Source organism: Humulus lupulus, chromosome 8 (assembly GCF_963169125.1).
Source record: "Humulus lupulus chromosome 8, drHumLupu1.1, whole genome shotgun sequence".
Taxonomy (NCBI): domain Eukaryota; kingdom Viridiplantae; phylum Streptophyta; class Magnoliopsida; order Rosales; family Cannabaceae; genus Humulus; species Humulus lupulus.
Window position 1 is genome coordinate 12561602 of NC_084800.1, and position 21935 is coordinate 12583536.

The 21935-nt window shown below is 35.5% G+C and overlaps 1 protein-coding gene and 1 pseudogene across 1 annotated transcript; both read right to left on the bottom strand.

The window, feature by feature from the left end:
* Window positions 1-4092: 4092 nt before the first annotated feature.
* LOC133795024 (GDSL esterase/lipase 1-like) lies at window positions 4093-5841 on the bottom strand. Its single transcript, XM_062232479.1, has 4 exons — window positions 5577-5841; window positions 5354-5475; window positions 4787-5008; window positions 4093-4625 (listed from the first exon to the last, which is right to left on the bottom strand). Exons 1-4 carry the CDS (start codon window positions 5839-5841, stop codon window positions 4131-4133), a joined length of 1104 nt encoding a protein of 367 aa, XP_062088463.1. The 3' UTR covers window positions 4093-4130.
* An 815-nt stretch (window positions 5842-6656) lies between these two features.
* Window positions 6657-8533, bottom strand: LOC133795026 (GDSL esterase/lipase 1-like; annotated as a pseudogene).
* Between the last annotated feature and the right edge of the window lie 13402 nt (window positions 8534-21935).

Sequence of the window (21935 nt, forward strand, 5' to 3'; positions counted from 1 at the left end):
TGGGAGAGATAGGGGTAAGCTTATAAAGCCTAGTAGGACAGCAACTACTAACATAGGACCCAAAAGTTTAATACAACCCGTGCATGGTTAGCTTTGAAAACAAAACATACATCATCATGTATAAACCAAAGAAACAGCAGAGCCTCGCTCGATCATGGATAACTACTTATCTACCACTGGCTATATTGTCTATTTGGGACGAAATCCTCTCTCTTGGAGTTCAAAGAAACAGCAGAGCCTCGCTCGATCTTCGACAGAAGCTGAATTTAGAGCTGTGGCAACCACTAGTGCTGAGGTTATATGGCTTCAGTCTCTTCTCCAAGAGCTAGATATTCATCTCCAACAACCTCCTAGTATTTTCTGTGATAATCTTGGAGCAACTCATTATGCGGCCAATCCAGTTTTTCATTCACGCATGAAGCATCTTGCACTGGCCTTCCACTTTGTACGAGATCAAGTTCAGAAAGGCACACTTCGTGTGCAACATATCTCAGGTCATGATCAATTGGCTGATTGTCTCACAAAGCCACTACCTAAGTCTCGTCTTCATCTCTTATTTACTAAGATTGGACTTGCTCAACCACCGTCCATCTTGCGGGGGAATATAGAAGATATAAACAATGCAAAGTCTGTTCCACATTAAAGTCTAATCTGTTATATGCTTTGTATATATATTTATTCTAATTAATATTTTCTTACCTAGTCTTACTGCTATTTTCTAGCATTACTTTACGTGAATTAGTTCTCCAAGATATATTGTAAATATCATGTATTTGCCTATTTAAAGGCTGATAATATTAATAAGAAAATAATCTCTTCTCTAAACATTTATATATGACATGCGTATTTGCTATTGAGGCATGTTGATTGATAATGTGGACATGGATTGCATATTAAATGATAGTGAATGTTGATTACTTGTATATGGCACTGACTAGTCAGGGACACTAACCTAAGAGTCAGAAACGGCATAAGCGTCATGAACGCAGGGCTGAATGAAGATTAGATCTAATCGATATCAGTGTTGAATTGCTCTAAGGCATTAACACTAGACCAACCCTAAGGTCGTTGAACTTATAAGCGCTTGGCTAGTCTAAGACTAGTTACTGGGAGCCAGGGCATAAGACCCAGGTGACTGTTTGTCACATGGCTAGGGAACGATGTTCCAGGGTTATGACTCTATGGTCATGAGGAAGGTTATGTTGGTGACCAGTCACCATGCACCTATCCTGGTTAAGCTAATGAAAGGTTCACTTACCTGTTAAGCCCCGGTGACCCTATCGTCACAAGGCTAAAGGGAACTGTCCCCATCTTAGTGACTTTTGTGATTGTCACCTATCTGCTTTGGACTAATAGTCCTGAATGATTATTATGATCATTGTTGATATTATATCATGCTATATTATGTTTTCTTGCTGGGCCTTGGCTCATGGGTGCTATGTGGTGCAGGTAAAGGGAAAGAAAAGCTCACCCAGCCTTGAGTGGAGAGCTTAGGTGGTGATGTGTACATATGCGGCCACTTGACCACCATGGCCAAGGAGTACTCAGAGGAACTAGGGGGTTTACCCTATTTTTGTCGCTTAGGCCGGTGGGGTTGTAAATTTGAAACAGTAGAGGCCATTTTGAGTTGTAAATAACTTGTAAATGTTTTGAATAGCTCATGAGCATTTTATATACTTAATAAAATATATCCCTTTCTTTTTATTGTTTTTCACCTTAACCTGTTAATAACACTCAGAACACGTTTTAAACCAAAGGACTCGGGTAGCGGGTCAAATTTCCGGTTCACCGATCACCGTAACTGTTCTGGGGTAACCAGAGCATTACATTCGAAGTTTTGAGTTCTGAGATGAAGTTCTTGAGTGTTCTTAGCATAAAATGGCGAGTAAAAGGTTAAAAGGTGAATGAGAGGGTTACTTATAGAAGCCGAAGTGTGACAAAAAGTAATAATCATTAATTCCCTTTTTTGAAGCATGGGGGAGTGTAACAGCCGTCCAAGTGGTTTCTTGAAAACTGAAAAGGCTTGATTAGACGTGATTAGGTCACGGTTTTCAAAAACGCACAAGGGCTCTGACAGATTTCGTGGGGCATATGAAATGTTGTTTTCCTAAGTTTACTTATTGCTGGTCGCAATAAATAAACTTAGGGGGCAAATGTTATCCAAAGAATAGGCGTGGATGACGTGGCAGACATTTTTTAACACGTGGCTGACACCCGGCAAAGGTGTTGTTTGAATATCGACCAGGGAGATTCCCTTGGCATAACATCTGGGATTTATATACGACCAGCTTGGTCGTATACTTCGTATTTTTTTAGAAGATCTTGTACATTTATAATCATATCCGAGATTATCTCCCATAATTCCTGAGTATCCGATTATTTAGGAAAGAATATCTGTAACAAATTTATGTAATCCTCCTTGAGCCTATAAATAGAGAAGAAATAGCTCAAGGAAGGGAGAGAGATTTTTTGGCTGAGTTAAGTTTGTGCTTTACAAGAGAATTAAATCTATTATCTTCTGATTGTATTATTGATCCTTCTAAGGCTTGTGAAACTCAGAGAACCCTAGTTCTTTGATCACTCCTTTGAGAACTAATATTAATAATAGCTTAAGTGGACGTAGGTCATTACCAATTCGTGGGGTCGAACCACTATAATTTGTTGTGTCGTTTACTGTTTTTTCCATTAGATCTATTTCAACACTTTTCATCACATCAAGCATTTGACTCCGTGTCAGTTGACCAAAACGAGGGTCAACAAAATAAAACTAAAAAATTATTTTTAGAAAACATTAACCAAACATCTGTTGTTTTTTTTAAAACTACAAAAACTGTTTTTTGTTCTCATTTATGAAAACATAATTTTGAAAACAAAAAACAGAAAACAATGCCAAACATGCTTATTTCTTTAACGATTAGGATTAAGAATAATTATTACCTTGACACATGCAAGAAAATGTTGCCCAAAATTCCTTTTTCTTGTGTGTAATAAAAATAATTCCCTTTCAATTAGACTTTTCTCTTTTTAAAATATATTTATACAACTTTGATTTAAATTTTATGCTTATTTACCTTATAATTAATAAGAAATTTTATATTTTTCAAGAAAAAAAATCACAAAACAACCCAAATATAATTAAGTTTGACAAACACATTTAAATTAAATTATTCCAATTGAGAAGTAAATTTTTGGTTTTTGCTCAAATATTATATTGGGAATAAGTTAGAACGATTCAATTATTTCAATATAAGAGCATGCATTACTCTATTTATGATCAATTAATTTTTTGATGAAACCTCATATTTTTATGTATCATTGAATGTCACCACACATTTTCATTTGAAATATTCTATCACTTTTACTCATAGTGACTCTAATTTCTTGCGAGTGTTCTATCATTTCTTGTCAATGGTCTGTTCAAACCTCCAAAAGCAAAACCTAAGAGCACCATCAATATTGCGTTGCCTTATATTTATGTAGGTCCCAAAGTCAACATAATACCAAATATTCAATTCTATTTTTTGACAACATTGCACGCTATTGGCAATGTTGCTTTTTTTTTTTTAGTTAAGTTTGTACTAATTAAGTAAAATATAATCTTTGACATTTCTCCTAATATTAACAGTGTTACCAACAATGTAGATGCTCTAATGAAATAAAAGCCATGAGGAAAAAAAGTGCTATGAATTCAATCAAAACTAGGCATCAGTCTTGAGAGTCAAATACAATCACGATAACAAGGCATAACCAGCATGAGATAAAGCATAACCAGCTAAAGTATGGGTAACCTCATTTACAGTTCTAGGACAATACTGGAACCTGACCTCAAAAAAGTCAACTACGTTTCCGGCCTTAATGACTACTTCTAAAAATAGCTATTTTATTCAAAAAAAAAAAATTATATAACTATGTTATTTAAAATAATTATGATAATTTTGATTGAGGGGGCGATTCTTTTCCAAGAGGTGGAAGATCTAGTAACATGAAAAATGGGATACATAATTTCAATACTTTTGATAGAGAGTAGATACTATTGATATAGTTGATACGTTAAAACAAACAACTTATTGGTAAATAAGATGGGAACAAAATGACAACCAGTGATGAATTGAAGGGTCTACACTCCACGATTACTCGGACTCAAATAGTCCTTTGAGATTATAAGACCCTAAGCCACTAGGCTTTCCATTCCATGCTTCTAAGGCAAATTGCTCGTTGAACTTCTCTGTTGAATGAGCAAAGTCAAAGAAAACATGGTCATTGACATTCTCACACAGTTCATACTCTTTCTCTCCTCTCCTACCTCCACAGCTAGGATGTCCTCTGTATGGACCACTTCCACAACATGCCACCTTCTCTTCTTTAAAGCCATATTTTGAAGGGTGATTTAATCTTTCTTCCGTGAATGTGTACTGGTCAGCAAGTGAGTATTTGAATCCTTTAAGCTCTGTCTGCAACTCTTTTAGCAGTATGGAGAGTTGTGTGTTGTGTAAGTTTATGAAGGGTATGAATTTATCGAAGCAGGCGCCATTGTTTCCCCCTTCAAGCACTCTACCGTATGGATAGCACCCAAAATGATCCAAGCTCAAAAACCCCATTTTCCTTCCTCCAATATTGTAGATTTCCTGACTCATACGCATAACAATTTAGAATATAATGAAAGAAAATATATCTATTATATTCATTTGTCCAGTACCTAATGAGAAAACAAACTTTGAAAAACAGAGAACAATGGTTACAAGGATGATTATATATGTATATATTTATGTGTGTGTGTGTGTAGTACCTTAATCACTTCAGTTAAGTTGCCTATGACCATCCCCACAAACTGTTGGGTATTAGGGATGGTGATGTTTCTGACGAATGGGAATGAGTAATCGTTGCTCCCAACACTAATGATATAAACAGCTCTTGAAAGCAAAGCTTTTGCCTCTGCATCCCCTATTTGCTGCCTCAGTTGATTGCTAACATTCTTGAAATATCCAAGTTGAGTATGAAGATCTATCACCTGAAAATGCCACCATCATACTGTTGTTGATAATTATCTTTGTGATCAGATTTTTTTATCAAGGTTTACATGAATTATTTTACATGTTAATAAGGTGAACTGAACATGGGAATAAAGAATGTAAGAGAGAGTCGTATATCTAACTATCTATCTTTAACATTACAAGTAGATTTCATCTCCTAATCAATACCAAGTGCTAATAAGCTAATATAAGCACCGGCAATGCTCTCTTAATTAAGACTATCGATCTCTAATTGAAATGATCTTTAATTTCACATGCTATACTGTCGAAAGAGAGAAAGTAAATATAAATATAGATTACAAAAATGGTTATATGTTATATACAAATCCTCTTGCAGTCTCAAACAAAGCACCAGATCCTGCGGAGGCAAAGTTCACCCCATATTTGAAGTCATGATTTCCAGGGTACAAATACGGTGGAATGAAAGGTAACTTAGCATACTCAGCTGCATACAATTTAATATTTACTAGTTAATTCTAAGTGAAGATTTACAACATAATACACTAAAATAAACTTAAGTATATGCAAGAATTGACTTTATCTTACCAATAAAATCTGAGATGAGTCGACCATCACAAAATCTACCACTTGGATACTTAAAGAAGGTTTCGCCATATGGATAAAAATTGGCCAGACGTAAAGTTTTGATGTAGTTATTATTTCCAGGATCAAATAGGGAATCACCAAAAATAAATAAACTGGCTGTTACATCAAGCTGAGGATAGTGACGGTAGGATTTACTTTGAATTACAAGGCTGCTTGTAAAAGAAAATATGAAGAGAAAAGTGATAACAAAGCTTGATTTTGCCATGAGACCTCTTCAACTAATTTAGATTTTAGCTACGGTTTTGTGAGCATTTATATAGAGATAATACTCGATGCTCAAAAGATATTAAATTAGAGAACATTATTTTATAAATAATAATATATACATATATGTTAAGTAATAAAAGACGATAATCGGGATACGAAACAATTAAAATTGTAATTTAAATTTGAACTTCCAACCTTGAAGGTTGAATGAAAATTTTAATATAATAAATAAAAGCAGGTACTAGACCGAGTCCCTAACAATCTAATTAGCTCACCGATAGCGCATAAATTAATATTATCATATTAGCATGATCACACTATTACATGCGCTTGATGCTCTTCTCTACTTTTACTACGTACGTCAGAAATAATAATAATAATAATAATAATAATAATAATAATAATACACAAATAATGTAAACATTCACCAAAGCTCATCTCATCATATAATATTAAGATCAATTTGTATATTCTGTATTTATTTAATTTTCCTTAGCTATTTCTTTCTCTCATTTGTTTATAACATTTTGGTTTATATTAATATATATAGCACAAATTTATAATTTTTTAAATAAAGACTGAAAAAATAATATCACCAAGTTTGTATGACATCGTTGGTTTGACCAGAATCCCAGTCAAAATATACATTTTGACTTTTTCAAGTCAAGAAAACTTAGAACATAAAATAAAAGGATAAACATAATTATATATAAGTACAAAAAGGAAAAAAAATAAAAAAATTGAGAGAATACAATAGAATACCTAATACCGACTAAAAGACACACATTGAAAGTAATGGATCTCCTTGAAGTTTATTTGGATTCAAATAAAGCTTTGAGATTGTAAGTCCCTGACATATACTAGGCTTTTTCCACTACTCCATGCTTCTATGGCAAATTGCTCGTTGACTTTTTCTGCGTTATGACCAAAGTCAAAGAAGACATAGTCTTTGATGTTGTCACATAGTTCATACTCTCACTCCTCTCCTACCTCCACAGCTCGAATGTCCTCTGTACGGACCACTTCCACAACATGCCACCTTCCCTTCTTTAAAGCCTTAATTTAGCATACCACAAGAGAACAACAAAGTTATGTCAAGTATAAAAGAAATTAGCTTAAGAAAAAACTAAATCCCTATATACTACTAGTGCATAGTGCATACCATATTTTGAGGGGTGGTTTATTCTTTCTTCCGTAAATGAGTAAAGGTCAATAAGTGTGTTGTAATTTTATAAAGGGTGTGAATTTTTCGAAGCAGACACCACTATTTCCCCCTTTAAGCACTCTAACGAATGGTGAACATCCCAAGGGACCCAAACTTACAAACCCAATTTTTCTTCCTCCAATGTTGTAAATTTCCTTAATCACATATAATGAATGAAAAAAAATATTGAAAGCCATACAGAAGAATGTTTTCAAAGATGGAGTTAATATATTTAAGGAGTATATATTGCTTATGACCATTCCCACAAATTGCTTGGTGGTGTAGGAATTAATGACAGTGGAGTTAATGACGAAAGGGAATGAGTAATCGTTGCTCTCAACATTGAAGAGGTAAATAGCTGTTGAAAGCAGAGTTTTGGCATCTGCTTCTGCCATTTGTTGTCTCAGCTGATAACTAACGTTCTTGAAATAGCCAAGTTGAGTTTTGAGATCTATTACCTGAAATAAGCATCAGATCAATTCGGAACACCCTTGTTGATTATCTGTAGTATTAAGTATCATATTCTCCTTCTAACATAAATTATTTTCAATGTTATATTTGTTAAAAGTCATTACCGTATCTAGAATGCTCTAGAATATACTAGGAAGAACATAGAATATTATAGAAAGTTCTTAAATAAACTTATAACTAATTAGACAATATAGAGAGTTCTAGAAACATTCAGAAAAATGTAGAAAGTAGTTAAATAAATTATAAAGTTAGAAAATTCTAGAAAGACGTGGATGTTTCCTTTGTAGCCTATAAATACAAATGAAATGTAATGAGTGTCCCAAAAGTGAGAAAAAGAGAGTGAGTACACAAAGTGTATCTAAAAGTGTTCCAAAAAATATAAGCTAGAGTGTTTAGTGTGCGTGGTCAAGAATTGTAATCAAGTCTTAGTGTAATTACTTTTGTATCAATAAAGTAGTTACGTTTTCACGTGTTGTGGCGTCTAACAATATTTATCAACAAAGACAAAAGTAAATATGTTCCGTACAAATTCTCCTCCAATTTCAGTTAACCAGATCCGGCTGATGCAAACTTCACCCCAATTTTCAAGTCGTAATTTCCAGGGTATAAATACGGTGGAATGAATGGTAAATTAGCATATTCAGCTGCATACAAATACATATACACACATTTTAATAATTATTAATTAGTTATAGGTGGATATATATATATATAACACAGTAACAAACTTAAATAAACAACACTGGTATCTTACCAATAAAATCGGGGGCAATTCGGCCATCAGAAAATCTACCAGATGGGTACCTAAAGAAGGTTTCTCCATATGGATAGTAATTGGCTTGACCTATAGTGTTGATATATAATTATTATTTCCAGCATCAATTAGTGAATTACCGAAAACAAACAAGATGGCGGTTACATCTTTTAAGGGCTGGGGATAATGTCGGTAACATTTTGTTGGAATTACAAGGCAAAATATTAAGAGAACAGTAGTAACAAAGCTTGATTTCGCCATGAGGACTTCTTTCAATTAATTTAGATTTTATAGACGTTTGGTGAGCATTTATATAGAGTTTCTAAAACCTATAGTCTAAGTTAATTATTATTTAAAAGCTTATGAACTTTCTCCGAATTCCGAAAGATCATCATAGGAACTTTCAACTTTTAAAGGTTGAATTGATATGATCATATTTACATGATCACATAATTAGGCTCTGTTTAGGGTATGCTTCATCTAATTCTTCTCTACATCTACTATATCAATAATAATATATAAAAACAATATCAACCATATGTTAAATATAAATTATATTATGAGCATAAATTCATAAATCAGATTCAAATCAACATAGCATGTTCATACAATAATCCAGGAACACTTTTTATTTAGAGCATTGAATTGAATATATAGAGATGAAACATACCTGACATTGAGTCTCCAATGTTCATCCTTGAATCTCTCACGATCTACACAAGACAATATTAGAAAACAATACAAGAGAGATTTTAGGGAGAGCAACCCTTACCAAACCATATGTCACAGTGTTTTTCCCAACAACATATATGTTCAATATATATGTCTCATATGCCTTCTTACCCTAAGGGGTATATTGGGCCTATTGGGCTTATATTATCAGATATGGTGGACTATGATTTAATGGGCCAACCTATAGTCTTTAGGGTGCTACCATGTGCCTCAATTGCAATTAGATTAATATTAACCATCCCATTATGGTCTTTAACTATTCGTAGGCACTCTAGAAAATGATTGTGATAATGGAATTATGTTTGTAATTATATTAGTCCATATAAAATTCTAACATTCTCTCACTTGGACAATATAATCAAACCACCATAATGTTGTCCATCACAAAAGACAGTCTAATAAATCATATATAATATCATATCGATAGGATACATATATTATTTATGATTCGGTCTTGAGGACATTCAAAAACAATAACAATCATTAAACCAAACATGCATGTGGTACATTAATTTGAGACTATGCGCATTCATCTCCTTTTGTACCCGTCACTTCGGTGAACAATAGTATATACTTATATAAACATATATACGTAACAGCAACAATAAGAAGTGACTTCAATTATCATTATGCATGCTCATAACAAAACGCAAGCTATAAGCAATCCATACAAAATACTAGCATGTTTGATACATAATAACAAAACTCCCACTGAGCTCAACAAGCTAGGCTCCTAACAATCCCATCCGAGCAACATGCTCCAGAAATACACATATGGGTAAGCCTTTCGTTAGTGGGTCTGCCAACATGCTAGTGGTAGGCGTGTACTCAATAGAAATGAGGGACTCAGCGACTTTCTCTTTAACAAAATAGTACTTTATATCAATATGCTTTGAGCGAGAAGTACTCCTAGTGTTCTTAGAGAAAGCTACTGCTGCGGAGTTGTCACAATACAATTTCAGCGGCCTCGAAATAGAGTCTACAACATTCAAAGCTGAAATGAAATTCCGCAGCCATATTGCTTGACAAGTAGCCTCATAACATGCCATATATTCTGCCTCCATTGTAGAAGAAGCTGTGAGTGTCTGCTTGACACTTTTCCATGAAACAGCTCCTCCTGCCATCATATAAATGTAGCCTGAAGTGGACTTTTTATCATCCACGCATCCTGCATAATCGGCGTCACTGAACCCAACTATATCAAGAGTGTCAGCTCGCCGATAAGTCAACATATGATCCTTTGTACCCTGAAGATACCTCATGACTTTCTTAGCCGCTTTCCAATGGCTAAGACCAGGATCACTCAAGTATCTACCCAACACGCTGACAACAAAAGCAATATCAGGGCGTGTGCATACTTGAGCATACATCAAGCTACCAACCAATGACGCATAAGGAATGACTTTCATTTCATCTCTCTCTTTATCATTTTGTGGACATTGGGCCTTTGAGAACTTATCACCCTTCACTATCGGTGCCTTCCCAGGAGAACATGTATGCATATTGAATCTTTTCAAGATCCGATCAATGTAAGTCTTCTGAGACAAACGAAGAATACCATTAGCCCTATCTCGAAGAATCTGAATCCCAAGCACATAGGAAGCCTCGCCAAGATCCTTCATATCAAAATGGCTAGACAAAAGTTGTTTTGTCTCAGACAACAGATCAGAATTATTAGATGCAAGCAGGATGTCATCAACATACAATACTAGAAAAATATAGCTGCTCCCACTGACCTTCATGTATATACATTGATCTACTACATTCTCCTTGAAGCCATTTGCAGAGACAATCATATCGAACTTGAGATACCACTGCCTTGATGCTTGTTTAAGCCCATAGATAGACTTTTTGAGCTTGCAAACCATGTGTTCTTTGCCAGACTTCTCAAAACCAATAGGTTGAGTCATGTAAACATCTTCAAATAAATCTCCATTCAAGAAGGCAGTCCTCACATCCATTTGATTGAGTTCTAGATCAAAATAAGCAACTATAGCCATAATGATTCGCAACGAATCTTTGGTGGAAACAGGTGAAAAGGTTTCTTTGAAATCAATACCTTCTCTCTGGCTATAGCCCTTAGCCACAAGTCTAGCCTTATACCTTTCCACTTGCCCATTGGAGTCACGTTTGATCTTATACACCCATTTGCATCCAATGGGTCTGCAACCTTTGGGTAATTCAACCAACTCCCAAACTTCATTTTGTGACATAGAATTCAACTCATCTTTCATTGCATCCATCCACAACACAGATTGAGGACTATTCATAGCTTCTTGATAGGTGACTGGCTCAAAAGTGTCTCCGACATCAAACTCATGTTCCTGTAAATAGACAAGGTAGTCATTAGGAATAGCAGACCTGCGGGTTCTCTGTGATCTTCTCATCATAGCTTCATCATCCCCAATATCAAGATTTTCACATTGTTCTTGATTTTGAGGTTCATCATGAGTTTCTGCCGAAATCTATTCAATCACAGGGTCATCAATAGGAGCGGAAGCGACAGGTACAGGGACAAAAATACGTTCTTCCCTGAAAACAATTTCTCTTGACCCTTGACTTGAACCAAATTCATCCTCAAAATAGACAGCCCTATCTAATTCTATAACCCTGGTGGTGTGAGATGGGCAATAAAATCTGGAACCCCTTGATCCAATGGTGTAGCCCACAAAATATCCACTAATGGTCTTCGGATCAAGTTTCTTAGATTGTGGATTATAGAGCCTCACTTCTGCTTTGCAACCCCAAACATGAAAATGACGCAAGCTTGGTTTCTTACTTGACCATAGCTCATAAGGCGTCTTTGGGACAGACTTGCTAGGCACTTGATTCAAGATATAAGCTGCAATTTTTAATGCCTCACCCCATAAAAAATCTGGCAAGCTAGAATGAATCAACATACATCGCACCATGTCAAGAAGAGTGCGATTTCTCCTTTCAGCAATTCCATTCTGTTGGGGTGTCCCTGGCATTGTATATCTTGTATTAATACCACATTCCTACAAGTATTTGGCAAAAGGCCCGGGGTTCCTTCCAGTTTCATCATAACGTCCATAATACTCTCCACCTCTATCAGAGTTGACAATTTTAATCTTCTTTCCCTTTTGAAGCTCAACATTCGTCTTGAAAATCTTAAAAGCATCCAAAGATTCATATTTTTCACGAATGAGCTCAACATGACCATACCGGGAAAAATCATCAATGAAGGTGATAAAGTATCTATAACCACCCATAGCAGGTGGAACAAAAGGCCCACAAATATCAGTATGAATAGTGTCCAATACATCTGTGCACCTGTCTGACTTGCTCTTTCTAACCTTGGCAGTCAACTTTCCTTTTATACAATCAACACAGGCAGTGAAATCAGAGAAATCAAGATCCTGAAGTACACCATCCTTCACCAATCTCTCCATTCTATCTCTAGAAATATGGCCTAAACGTTTATGCCAAAGCATAGAAGATTTCAAATCTGATCTTGCACGTTTTGACCCAACAATAGCATTAAGAGAAGAAGAACAAGAAGAAGTAGAAGTAACGGGAACAACATCATGTAAATCAAGCTTATATAAGTTTCCACATAAAGTTCCATTTCCAACCAACATAGAGTCACAATACAAAGTCAGTTTTCCAGATCCAAAATGAAGACTATAACCTAGTCTATCCAAAATAGATACAGAAATCAAATTCCTCCTAATAGAGGGTAAATAAGCAACATCATGCAACTCCAAAAAATGCCCAGTATTTAGCTGCAGTCTGACAGTCCCAAGAAATTCAACTCTGACTTTAGTATCGTCTCCCATGTATACATGCTCCTCCAACCTACTCGGTCTTCTTCGGTTTGTCACTGCCTGCAAGGAATTAGTAACATGAATTGTAGCTCCAGTATCTAACCACCAAGTGTTTGAGGGCACATCAATAATATTGGACTCTAAACAAACCATCACAAGACAATTACCTTTCTTCTCTAAGTGAGCTTTGAGCTTTCGACAATCAACTTTCTTATGCCCAAAGCATTGAAAAAAGTTGCACTTCCCTTTGAAAAACTCATTCTTATGACCAGTTGAAGATGAGCTAGCTTGCCCATTTCCCTTAGGATGGTTGGCTTTCTTCTTAGGATGCTTTTGGTCACTAGAGTTGTTGGAAGTGAACTTTCTCTTGTGAGGATTGTTTGGGTTCATCACCATGGAGATACTTCTTGCCCTACCTTTTCTCATGTCCTCCTCTTCCTTGGCAAGAATAGCAGACATCTCCCCAACAGTCCATTGCTCCTTCTGAGCATTGTAGCTTGATCTGATTGAATCAAACTGAGATGGAATATTCTCCATCACTAACCACACCATGTAATCCTCACCAAGGTCCATATCCATGGCCTTAAGTTTATGATAGTGGCCCATGAGCTTGTCAATGTGAGCCCTGATGTCACCTGAACCATCGTAAACAGTGTGATGCAGCATGTTCAAGTGTTCATTCTTCTCATTCTTTGAGAATTTCTTATACTTTTCCTTAATGGCAGCAAGAAAATCCTTTGCATTCTCAGACTTGGGAATACTATCACGAATGATGTGATATCTCATAAGCATCAAGCAACAACGATTGGAGTGTTCCCAGTCCTCGTAAGATTTCTTATCCTTCTCAGTAGCATCATCAGCAGGCTTAGATGGTGCATCAATTCTCAAGGCCAAGTCCACTTTCATGAAGGTCAAGTTCATCGTGATATTTTCAATCCACTGCTTGTGGTTGGTTGCATTCAGCGTCAAGACGGCAGGAGATCTAGGAATGCTTACAGCTGAATGAGAAACAAGAGCAATAACTATTAAATACATGTTATGATAAACCATGTCATTTGTGCTCTTTTCTCATCAATATATGATCGCAAAATAACAAATGATCATTATGTATGCTAGAGTTCTTAGACAAACACACAAAATAGAACTCATACAAAGGTAAGAACAATCTATTAAACATTATAATCAAATACATTAATTTACTATCGAAAGGATAGATAAATTGTGATTCATAATATTTAATAAATTTTCTTCACCATATTAAGCATCCTTAGCAAGCAATTATTATCGATAGGATAAGTAATTACTTGTATGGATCTTAATGCAAATTTGGAGGATGATACAAAATTTAAATAAATTAATATTTAAATGTTCCTCATTACCAAACAATTCACATGCTTATTCTTACGACAGGCAAGAAAATAAACAATAATTGTTGACAATATATAATAAGATTTATGCCACAAAAGATTAAATACAAATACAATTATGAATAGCATTCATAGGTTAATCTTGTGCATAAACATATATAAAATAGGGTGTAAGAATAGGAGTGAAATGGTAAAAATTTGGCCAAAAAAGGACACCTCACGCGCCCCCACGCGCCCCAAAATTTTTATTTATTTATTTATTTATTTTTAAAAAAAAAATTTCAAAAAACGACATGTAGTTTACCAAAAACGACATGTAGTTTACCAAAAAAACGACATGTCGTTTAACAAAAACGACATGTAGTTTACCAAAAACGACTTGTCGTTTGTCACTATAAAAATCGACCTTCACACCTCAAAACGACGGGTCGTTTCAAAAAATGACGTGTCGTTTTTTAATAAAATTCAACCCCCTCAGACGTCAAACGACGTGTCGTTTCCGTACGAACGACATGTCGTTTTTTCCTGACAGAGGCAAAACGACATGTCGTTTTTATCGTCCCTGTCACCCAGTTTTGACCCGTGGGTCTGCATCTCGGGTCTACGTGACCCGGTCGTATAGACCATCTCCGGCCACCAAATCCGACTCTTTTTTAGGGGTTTTGCTCCACATCTCATCCTCTATCAATTTCCGGCCTCCATTTGGGTTAAAAAACTCTCAAAATCAACAATTATATATACTTTTATCTATGAAAATTTTTGGAAAAAATTGGTATCCATGGCCGAAAACACTCAATAAATTTCCCCAAAATTTTGTAAAAAAATGGTCTGAACCCATTGATGATTAATATACTAATTTTCTTCATAGCCCAATTCAAAATTTCATTGTAAAAAAAAATGACAAAAAATTGGGGTATTTGACAATAAGCTCTAAAATCAAAAGACCTGGCTCTTGATACCAATTGTTAAATATAAATTATATTATGAGCATAAATTCATAAATTAGATTCAAATCAACATAGCATGCTCATACAATAATCCAGGAACACTTTTTATTTAGAGCATTGAATTGAATATATAGAGATGAAACATACCTGACATTGAGTCTCCAATGTTCATCCTTGAATCTCTCACGATCTACACAAGACAATATTAGAAAACAATACAAGAGAGATCTTATGGAGAGCAACCCTTACCAAACCATATGCCACAGTGTTTTTCCCAACAACATATATGTTCAATATATATGTCTCATATGCCTTTTTACCCTAAGGGGTATATTGGGCCTATTGGGCTTATATTATCAGATATGGTGGACTATGATTTAATGGGCCAACCTATAGTCTTTAGGGTGCTACCATGTGCCTCAATTGCAATTAGATTAATATTAACCATCCCATTATGGTCTTTAACTATTCGTAGGCACTCTAGAAAATGATTGTGATAATGGAATTATGTTTGTAATTATATTAGTCCATATAAAATTCTAACACCATATTCATCAATACTCACCTCATACTTCCATAAAAATAATGATAAAAGCTCACCATTCAACTCCATTAAAAAATATTAGAACGGTCTATAGATCAAAACAAGTTAATAAATTAAAGAAATAGAAGCGTTAAGGTGTATTCTAGGAAATTTTGTTAGAAGTCGGGAGATGAACACGAAGAAAGAAACACAAAAAAGTGAGTTGATAGAGAAATTAAATAGAAGAATGTGAAGGTGATATACTACCTAAGAATCTAAAATATTGAAGAAGTAAAACAAGATTTAAAGAAATAACAAAGAGCAAGTAAAAGAATCACACCAAACAATTTTTACAAGGTTCACCATTATACAAAGTAATGGCTAATCCTTGGGACCTAGTCCAGAAAAAGAATTCCACTAAGATATAATATGCAAGTTCTACACAGTATCTCTGATTTTACAACCAAAACAGTAAATCATCTATACTTGTCTCTCTTGCAAAATTCCTTAGCTTGATTTATTTGAATCTTTACACTTGAACTCTTGCAGATCTAACTTTCTTCCAATACTTAGCCTGAAGAACAGTCACAGCTAGCCATGGATGAACACCCTCTGAATATCAAGTCCTTCAACCTGTAAAAGAAAGACAACAAAAACAAACCATACGAAAAACCCCCAAAAACTCACACAGCTAAGAAAAACCAATTAACCCATTTATAGATCTGAGTTCTAACCAACTCAAATACCCAGCCACACTCAAAACAGAAAATCGTTAGGAAAACTAATTAACTCAGCACACACTAACAACTCGAAACCTAACAACACAGTCACATTAAACAAAGCCACGTAAGCAAACAGACAATTATAAAATATCAAACTTCCAGATGCAACTGGCAAAATAGCAGATGAACTGAAATACTGTCAAAATACAAAATACAGATGCAACTGAAAAACTAACCGATAAATCATGAAATTGCCAAAATACAAAATACACAAAGTAAGACACTTACATAATCACAGAGTGAGGATTGTCCCCTTGCATAGCCACTGACTTCCTTAAAGTTGGAACTAAACTCTGTGCAAATATGTATATTTATTGACACTGTGAAAGTATTTACTTCTAATCAATCATCATAATTTGATTTAATATAGTTTCTGAAGACTCACCACAGGAAAATAGCTTTTCGGTGGCGCGTTTCACGGAAATAGTACCTTTGTCGACTATTAAGGCTAAGGAAGTGAGACTAAAAGTGTATATTATACATTGAAGAATTACAGAGCTAATGGTATATATACAGAGCTAAAACAATTGAGCTCAACCAGCTAACAAACTAACAAAAAAGTTAACAACTTTAACCAAGAACCTAACAACAAAAACGGCTACACTAATATGCTTTAACAGTCCCCTCAAACTCATAGTTGTTAGTGATTCAACTTTGAGTTTGTCAAGTAAAATGGAAAATCTTGAGCTAGAAATGGCTTTGGTGAAGCAATCTGCAATTTGGTCATATGCTGAGACATCTTCTAGAGCCTTGCTGATGACCTTTTCTCTAACAAAATAAAGGCCTAGTTCTATGTGTTTTGTACGGGCATGCAGAACCGGGTTGGCAATGAGTATGACAGTGCTTAAGTTATCACACCAAACTATTGGGACATGGGGAAGTTGGACATGAAGCTCACTGAGTAGAGATTGGACCCATGTTAGCTCAGTTGTGAGGTTAGCAAGGCTACAGAACTAGCTTATGTTGAGGATCGTGAAGTGGTTTGTTGTTTCTTAGACTGCCACGCAATGAGATTGTTGCCAAAGAAAATACAATAACCACTTGTAGAACGCCTATCATCTGGGTTAGCAGCCCAATCAGCGTCACAGAAACCTACCAAATCAAAAGATGAAGATCTCTAAATGGGCAAACCATAGTCAACACTCCTTGAAGGATATCTGAAAATTGTCTTCACAACACACTAGTGAGATTGGAGAAGATTTTGCATGAATTGACTGTAGGAAAACTCTTATGTTTTCTGTGATCAAGATTCTTAGAATTTAATCAGCAATGACATAAAACAATTACAATAACTAATATATCAGATTAAAAATAATGAAAGGCTAGTAATCAAAAGTTAAATGCAGAAAAATAAAGGAAGAACACCCAAAAATTTTATACAGGTTCGAATCAGATCAAACTGGCCTACATCCTGTTTGATCCACTATCATCATCATCAATCGATGCAATCTCTTAATACAATTACAGTTGAGAACAAGCACTTCAGGACTCCCAAGAACCTTTCTCTCTCTAAGGTTCTAATCTCAAACACTTTCTAACAGTTGTGTTTTTCTCTCAGTCCTCACAACACACACGCTCAAATTCTCTTTCTTTGTATTCCCTCTTTCTCTCAATACAACTTATCTCCTCTATCTTTTTCACACTCACTTTTTCACCCCTCTAAAATGAAAGACAACAACATATATATAGGCTGCCAAGATTAGTTGACAGCTAATACAGTTAGGTTAGTTAGGATTTTTAGGAAAGGTCTCCACATTGACAAACTTTGTTAACACTGTAGGCATCTCTGGTCTTGTCACAGTCAAGTACTGCAGAGCTGTAATACTAATGACTTTCGATCGGATCACTCCCATAGGCAAATAGCCTTAAACCAGCATTCATTGCAAACTGAAGTTTTGTTCGTGCAAGAAGATCCTTTAGATACTTAGCTTGACTCAAGTGAATTCCATCTATAGAGTGAGTTACTTCTATGCCCAAAAAAAGTTTATCTCACCTAAATCTTTGAGTGCAAAGGTATTATGTAGAGTTGGTTTAAGGGAACTAATGTATGTAGGACATCTCCCTGTAATGAGAATGCCATCAACATAAATCAGAATTATTGTTGTGTGATTACCATGATACCTTAGAAACATGGAATGGTTAGCTCTTGATGCTCTGAACCCAAAGGATAAGAGAGCAGATGTGAGTTTGTCAAACCATGCGTGAGGCGCTTGTTTAATATTATAAACCGCTTTGTGGAGCTTGCAAAGAGCATGAGGATAAGTGGAATTTTCGAAACTAGGAGGTTGCTAAACATATACTTCCTCCGTTAAGTCCTCATTCAAAAGGTTAACAACTTTTGTACGTTGGAAACTCTAGCTGTCCTTTATACGTTGACAGTGATTGGCGCGCGTGAGCCGTCATGGGGATTCGGAGGACAGGTTGTGTCACAGTAATGGTACTGCCAATCCCTAAGAATACTGTACCTTTTGTGCACACCACTTTTGCAGGTTGGTTGAGGAGACCAAGCGCCAAACTTCTCAGGGATGGCATCAGCATGATGACGTGTCTGTCTTGCGCTTCTCGGACGGAGCGTTCGGATTCATTTCCAAAGGTAGATAGTCTTTCGTGATGGTGAGTCCAGAATATATCCTAGTGTAACAAACTGGGAAGCACAGATGGAGTTAGAGATACCATCCGGTTCTCAAATGGGGGAATTTTTCATTGAGTTGGGCTATACACCGTAACGGCCTTTATCCAGGTTGATACGGGCCATTCGTGGTCACGGTGTTGGTCCGTGCCTTCACTTCAAGTCCAGGTTCTCACCATACTTCGGGCAATCATTATTTATTGGACCTAAGTTGGGCCTGGGCCTACCCTTAGGGTTAACAAAGCCTATTAGGCAGTGCCACGTGTCCTTGGTAGAAAATACGAACAACACTTACTTTTTAATCTATTGAATTCCACTACTTATTTTTGCAAACCATCTTCTTACGTTTTATTGATTAATTTATATGACCATTATATTATATGAATGCTTTTAAATAATAAATGTAGCAAAATTTCTAATGAAGTATGGAAGGATCAAGAGATGACAGTGACAGTATCAAAAAGGGTCATGGGTCTTATTATGACGGCGTTATAGAAAAAGAGTTTGCCAAGCAGAAAGTAACTCATCTTCCTGTAGAGTTTGATCTACAAGCAGAAGGTAACGATGTCATCAAGCTTGATGGACAATGAGTGTTTGAAATTGATTGTGGCTTTCGAGGTGGAAGCTTGAACAATCCTGTTGATGAGAAGAAGAAAGTGGGTGAAGGAGAAAGAGGATTGTGACTAAGAAGAAGAAAAAGGATCGACTTAGAAGCTTAGAATCTCTGATACCATATTAAGGCTAAGGAAGTGAGGCCAAAAGTGTATATTATTTATTGAAGAATTACAGAGCTAAAACAACTGAGCTCAACCAGCTAACAACTAACAGAAAAGTTAACCAAAAGGTTAACAACTTTAACCAAGAACCTAACAACAAAAACAACTAAACTAATCTGCTTTAACACCGACGATTTAAGCTTGAATCACTGACAAAAAACTGTCTAGCAAAAAAGTTCTTAAAACAACCTCGTTTTGCATTAGAATTTAGTTGATAATTGCATAATATGCATGGCTCAACCACTTCACTTTCTTCCTCTTATTTATAATTATATATATAGTAAAATATCTCTATAGTAATGTTGGGACTAACACATTTTATTATTATGAGGAAATTATAACTTAATAAAATTATATCTATAAAATGTTGGAAATATATACACATTTAAATCTAAATTAAATAATAATTGATAAATTATGTTAAATTCAATATATAAACATATATTGATAAACGAAAATAACATAAATGTATAGCTACAATGCATATATCTATATAATGTTTGTGTTATACCCAAAAATTGGAGAATGCATCCTAGGAGGCTAAGGAGAATGCATCTAGGAGAGTGCCTCCTAGGAGAGCTAAGGGGAGTGGTCCTAGGAGACTCCAAGGAGGATGTGGTCCTAGGAGACCCCAAGGAGGGTGTGGTCCTAGGAGACCCCAAGGGTGTGTAGGAGGCAAGCCTCCCAAGGTTTTCTAAGTGTTGGCTCGAACGTGTCCAAGGTAAATAGCTAAGGAGGAGGAGTCTCATGCAAGAGAATGGAGACTTAGACTTTCATAAGGAAAGTCTATACAATGTTCGATCGGACATGTTTGGGAGATGCTAAAGAAGGTTGCCTCAATGTTGTCCAAGGTGAGGTTCCCTCAATATTGTCCAAGGTGAGGTTCCCTCAATATCGTCCAAGGTGAGGTTCCCTCAATGTTGTTCAAGGTGAGGTGCCAAGGAAGTTGCCTCGGACCACCTTGGTCCGAGGAGAAGCTAAGGAGATTGGTTCAAGGAGGGACATGGCATGCTGGAGGAGAGTACATGTTCGAGGAGAACCATGCACGTTCAGCCCACCCAAAGCATGTCCTACCACCATGCATATCCTACCACCATGCATGTTTAACCAGCACTTGCATGGGTAGTGAGTAGGAGGTGGACCAACTAGCTAGAGGAGACTAAGTCAGATACAACTTCAACAACATGCGCGGGAATCTCTCATTCTTCCCACAAATAGGGAGTTTGTTACATTTTGAATGTTGAATGTTTATTTGTAATATAAATATAATAAATATAGTAAAATATCCCTATTATAAGGGGATATCAGTTGAGGATCCCATCTCTATAAATAGAGAGCTGATGGGATGAGAAGAGGGTCCCTTCTGCTTATTCTTTCTAGAGAGATAAAATTGGGTCTGTCTATTCTAGAGAGAGAAAGTGCTGAAATTAGAGAGAATTCTTGTATTTTCACAATTTATACTGAAGAAACTCAGTTGGCATAGTCCATCTGATCTTGAGTATAGATTTATAAATCACAACTCTAAGTGGATTAGGCTATTACCGACAATCGGGGCTGAACCACTATAAAAATTCTGTGTTATTTACTTTTCTTGTTTATACCGTCTGTTGTCGTTTACATTCTCTTGAAGGTTCGTCGTATTTGACGTTCTCACGTCGTTGGCTAAAAACGCAGTCAACAGTTTGAAATATACAAAATTATTTACAAGTCTAAATTTACAATTAATTTTATCATGGATATTTTGTATGTATAAGATAGCATATATATACATATATTTAATATTAATACAATTATTACTGCGTGGATGCATATTTTCTAAATGTGGGAACCAGAAATATTATAACTTATTATAATGTGTGGAGTTTATGCCTATTTATAATTAGTCACAAGTTGTCACTAAAACTTTTGATAACTATATGCAAGTTATTATAATATAAAGTAACACTTTATGGTGGTTTTGCTGTATTTATATATTAATATTTTGAAGAAATAGAATACCACTAATCTAAACCTATATCTATTTGAGTTATTTTTTCCCAAAATGTTATATCTATATAGTTCAGTGACTTCTTTTTTTTTCTTCTAAATATTCAAAAAATCCAAATTGTATTAGAAAATT

What these genes read in the sequence shown, in the direction of transcription:
- LOC133795024 (XM_062232479.1), bottom strand. Translation starts at nt 5,841, where the DNA reads ATGGCAAAATCAAGCTTTGTTATCACTTTTCTCTTCATATTTTCTTTT. An exon ending in ACTCATCTCAGATTTTATTG is followed by an intron (nt 5,476 to 5,576) that starts GTAAGATAAAGT and finishes AATTGTATGCAG; the next exon opens with CTGAGTATGCTAAGTTACCT. An exon ending in TTGAGACTGCAAGAGGATTT is followed by an intron (nt 5,009 to 5,353) that starts GTATATAACATA and finishes TGGCATTTTCAG; the next exon opens with GTGATAGATCTTCATACTCA.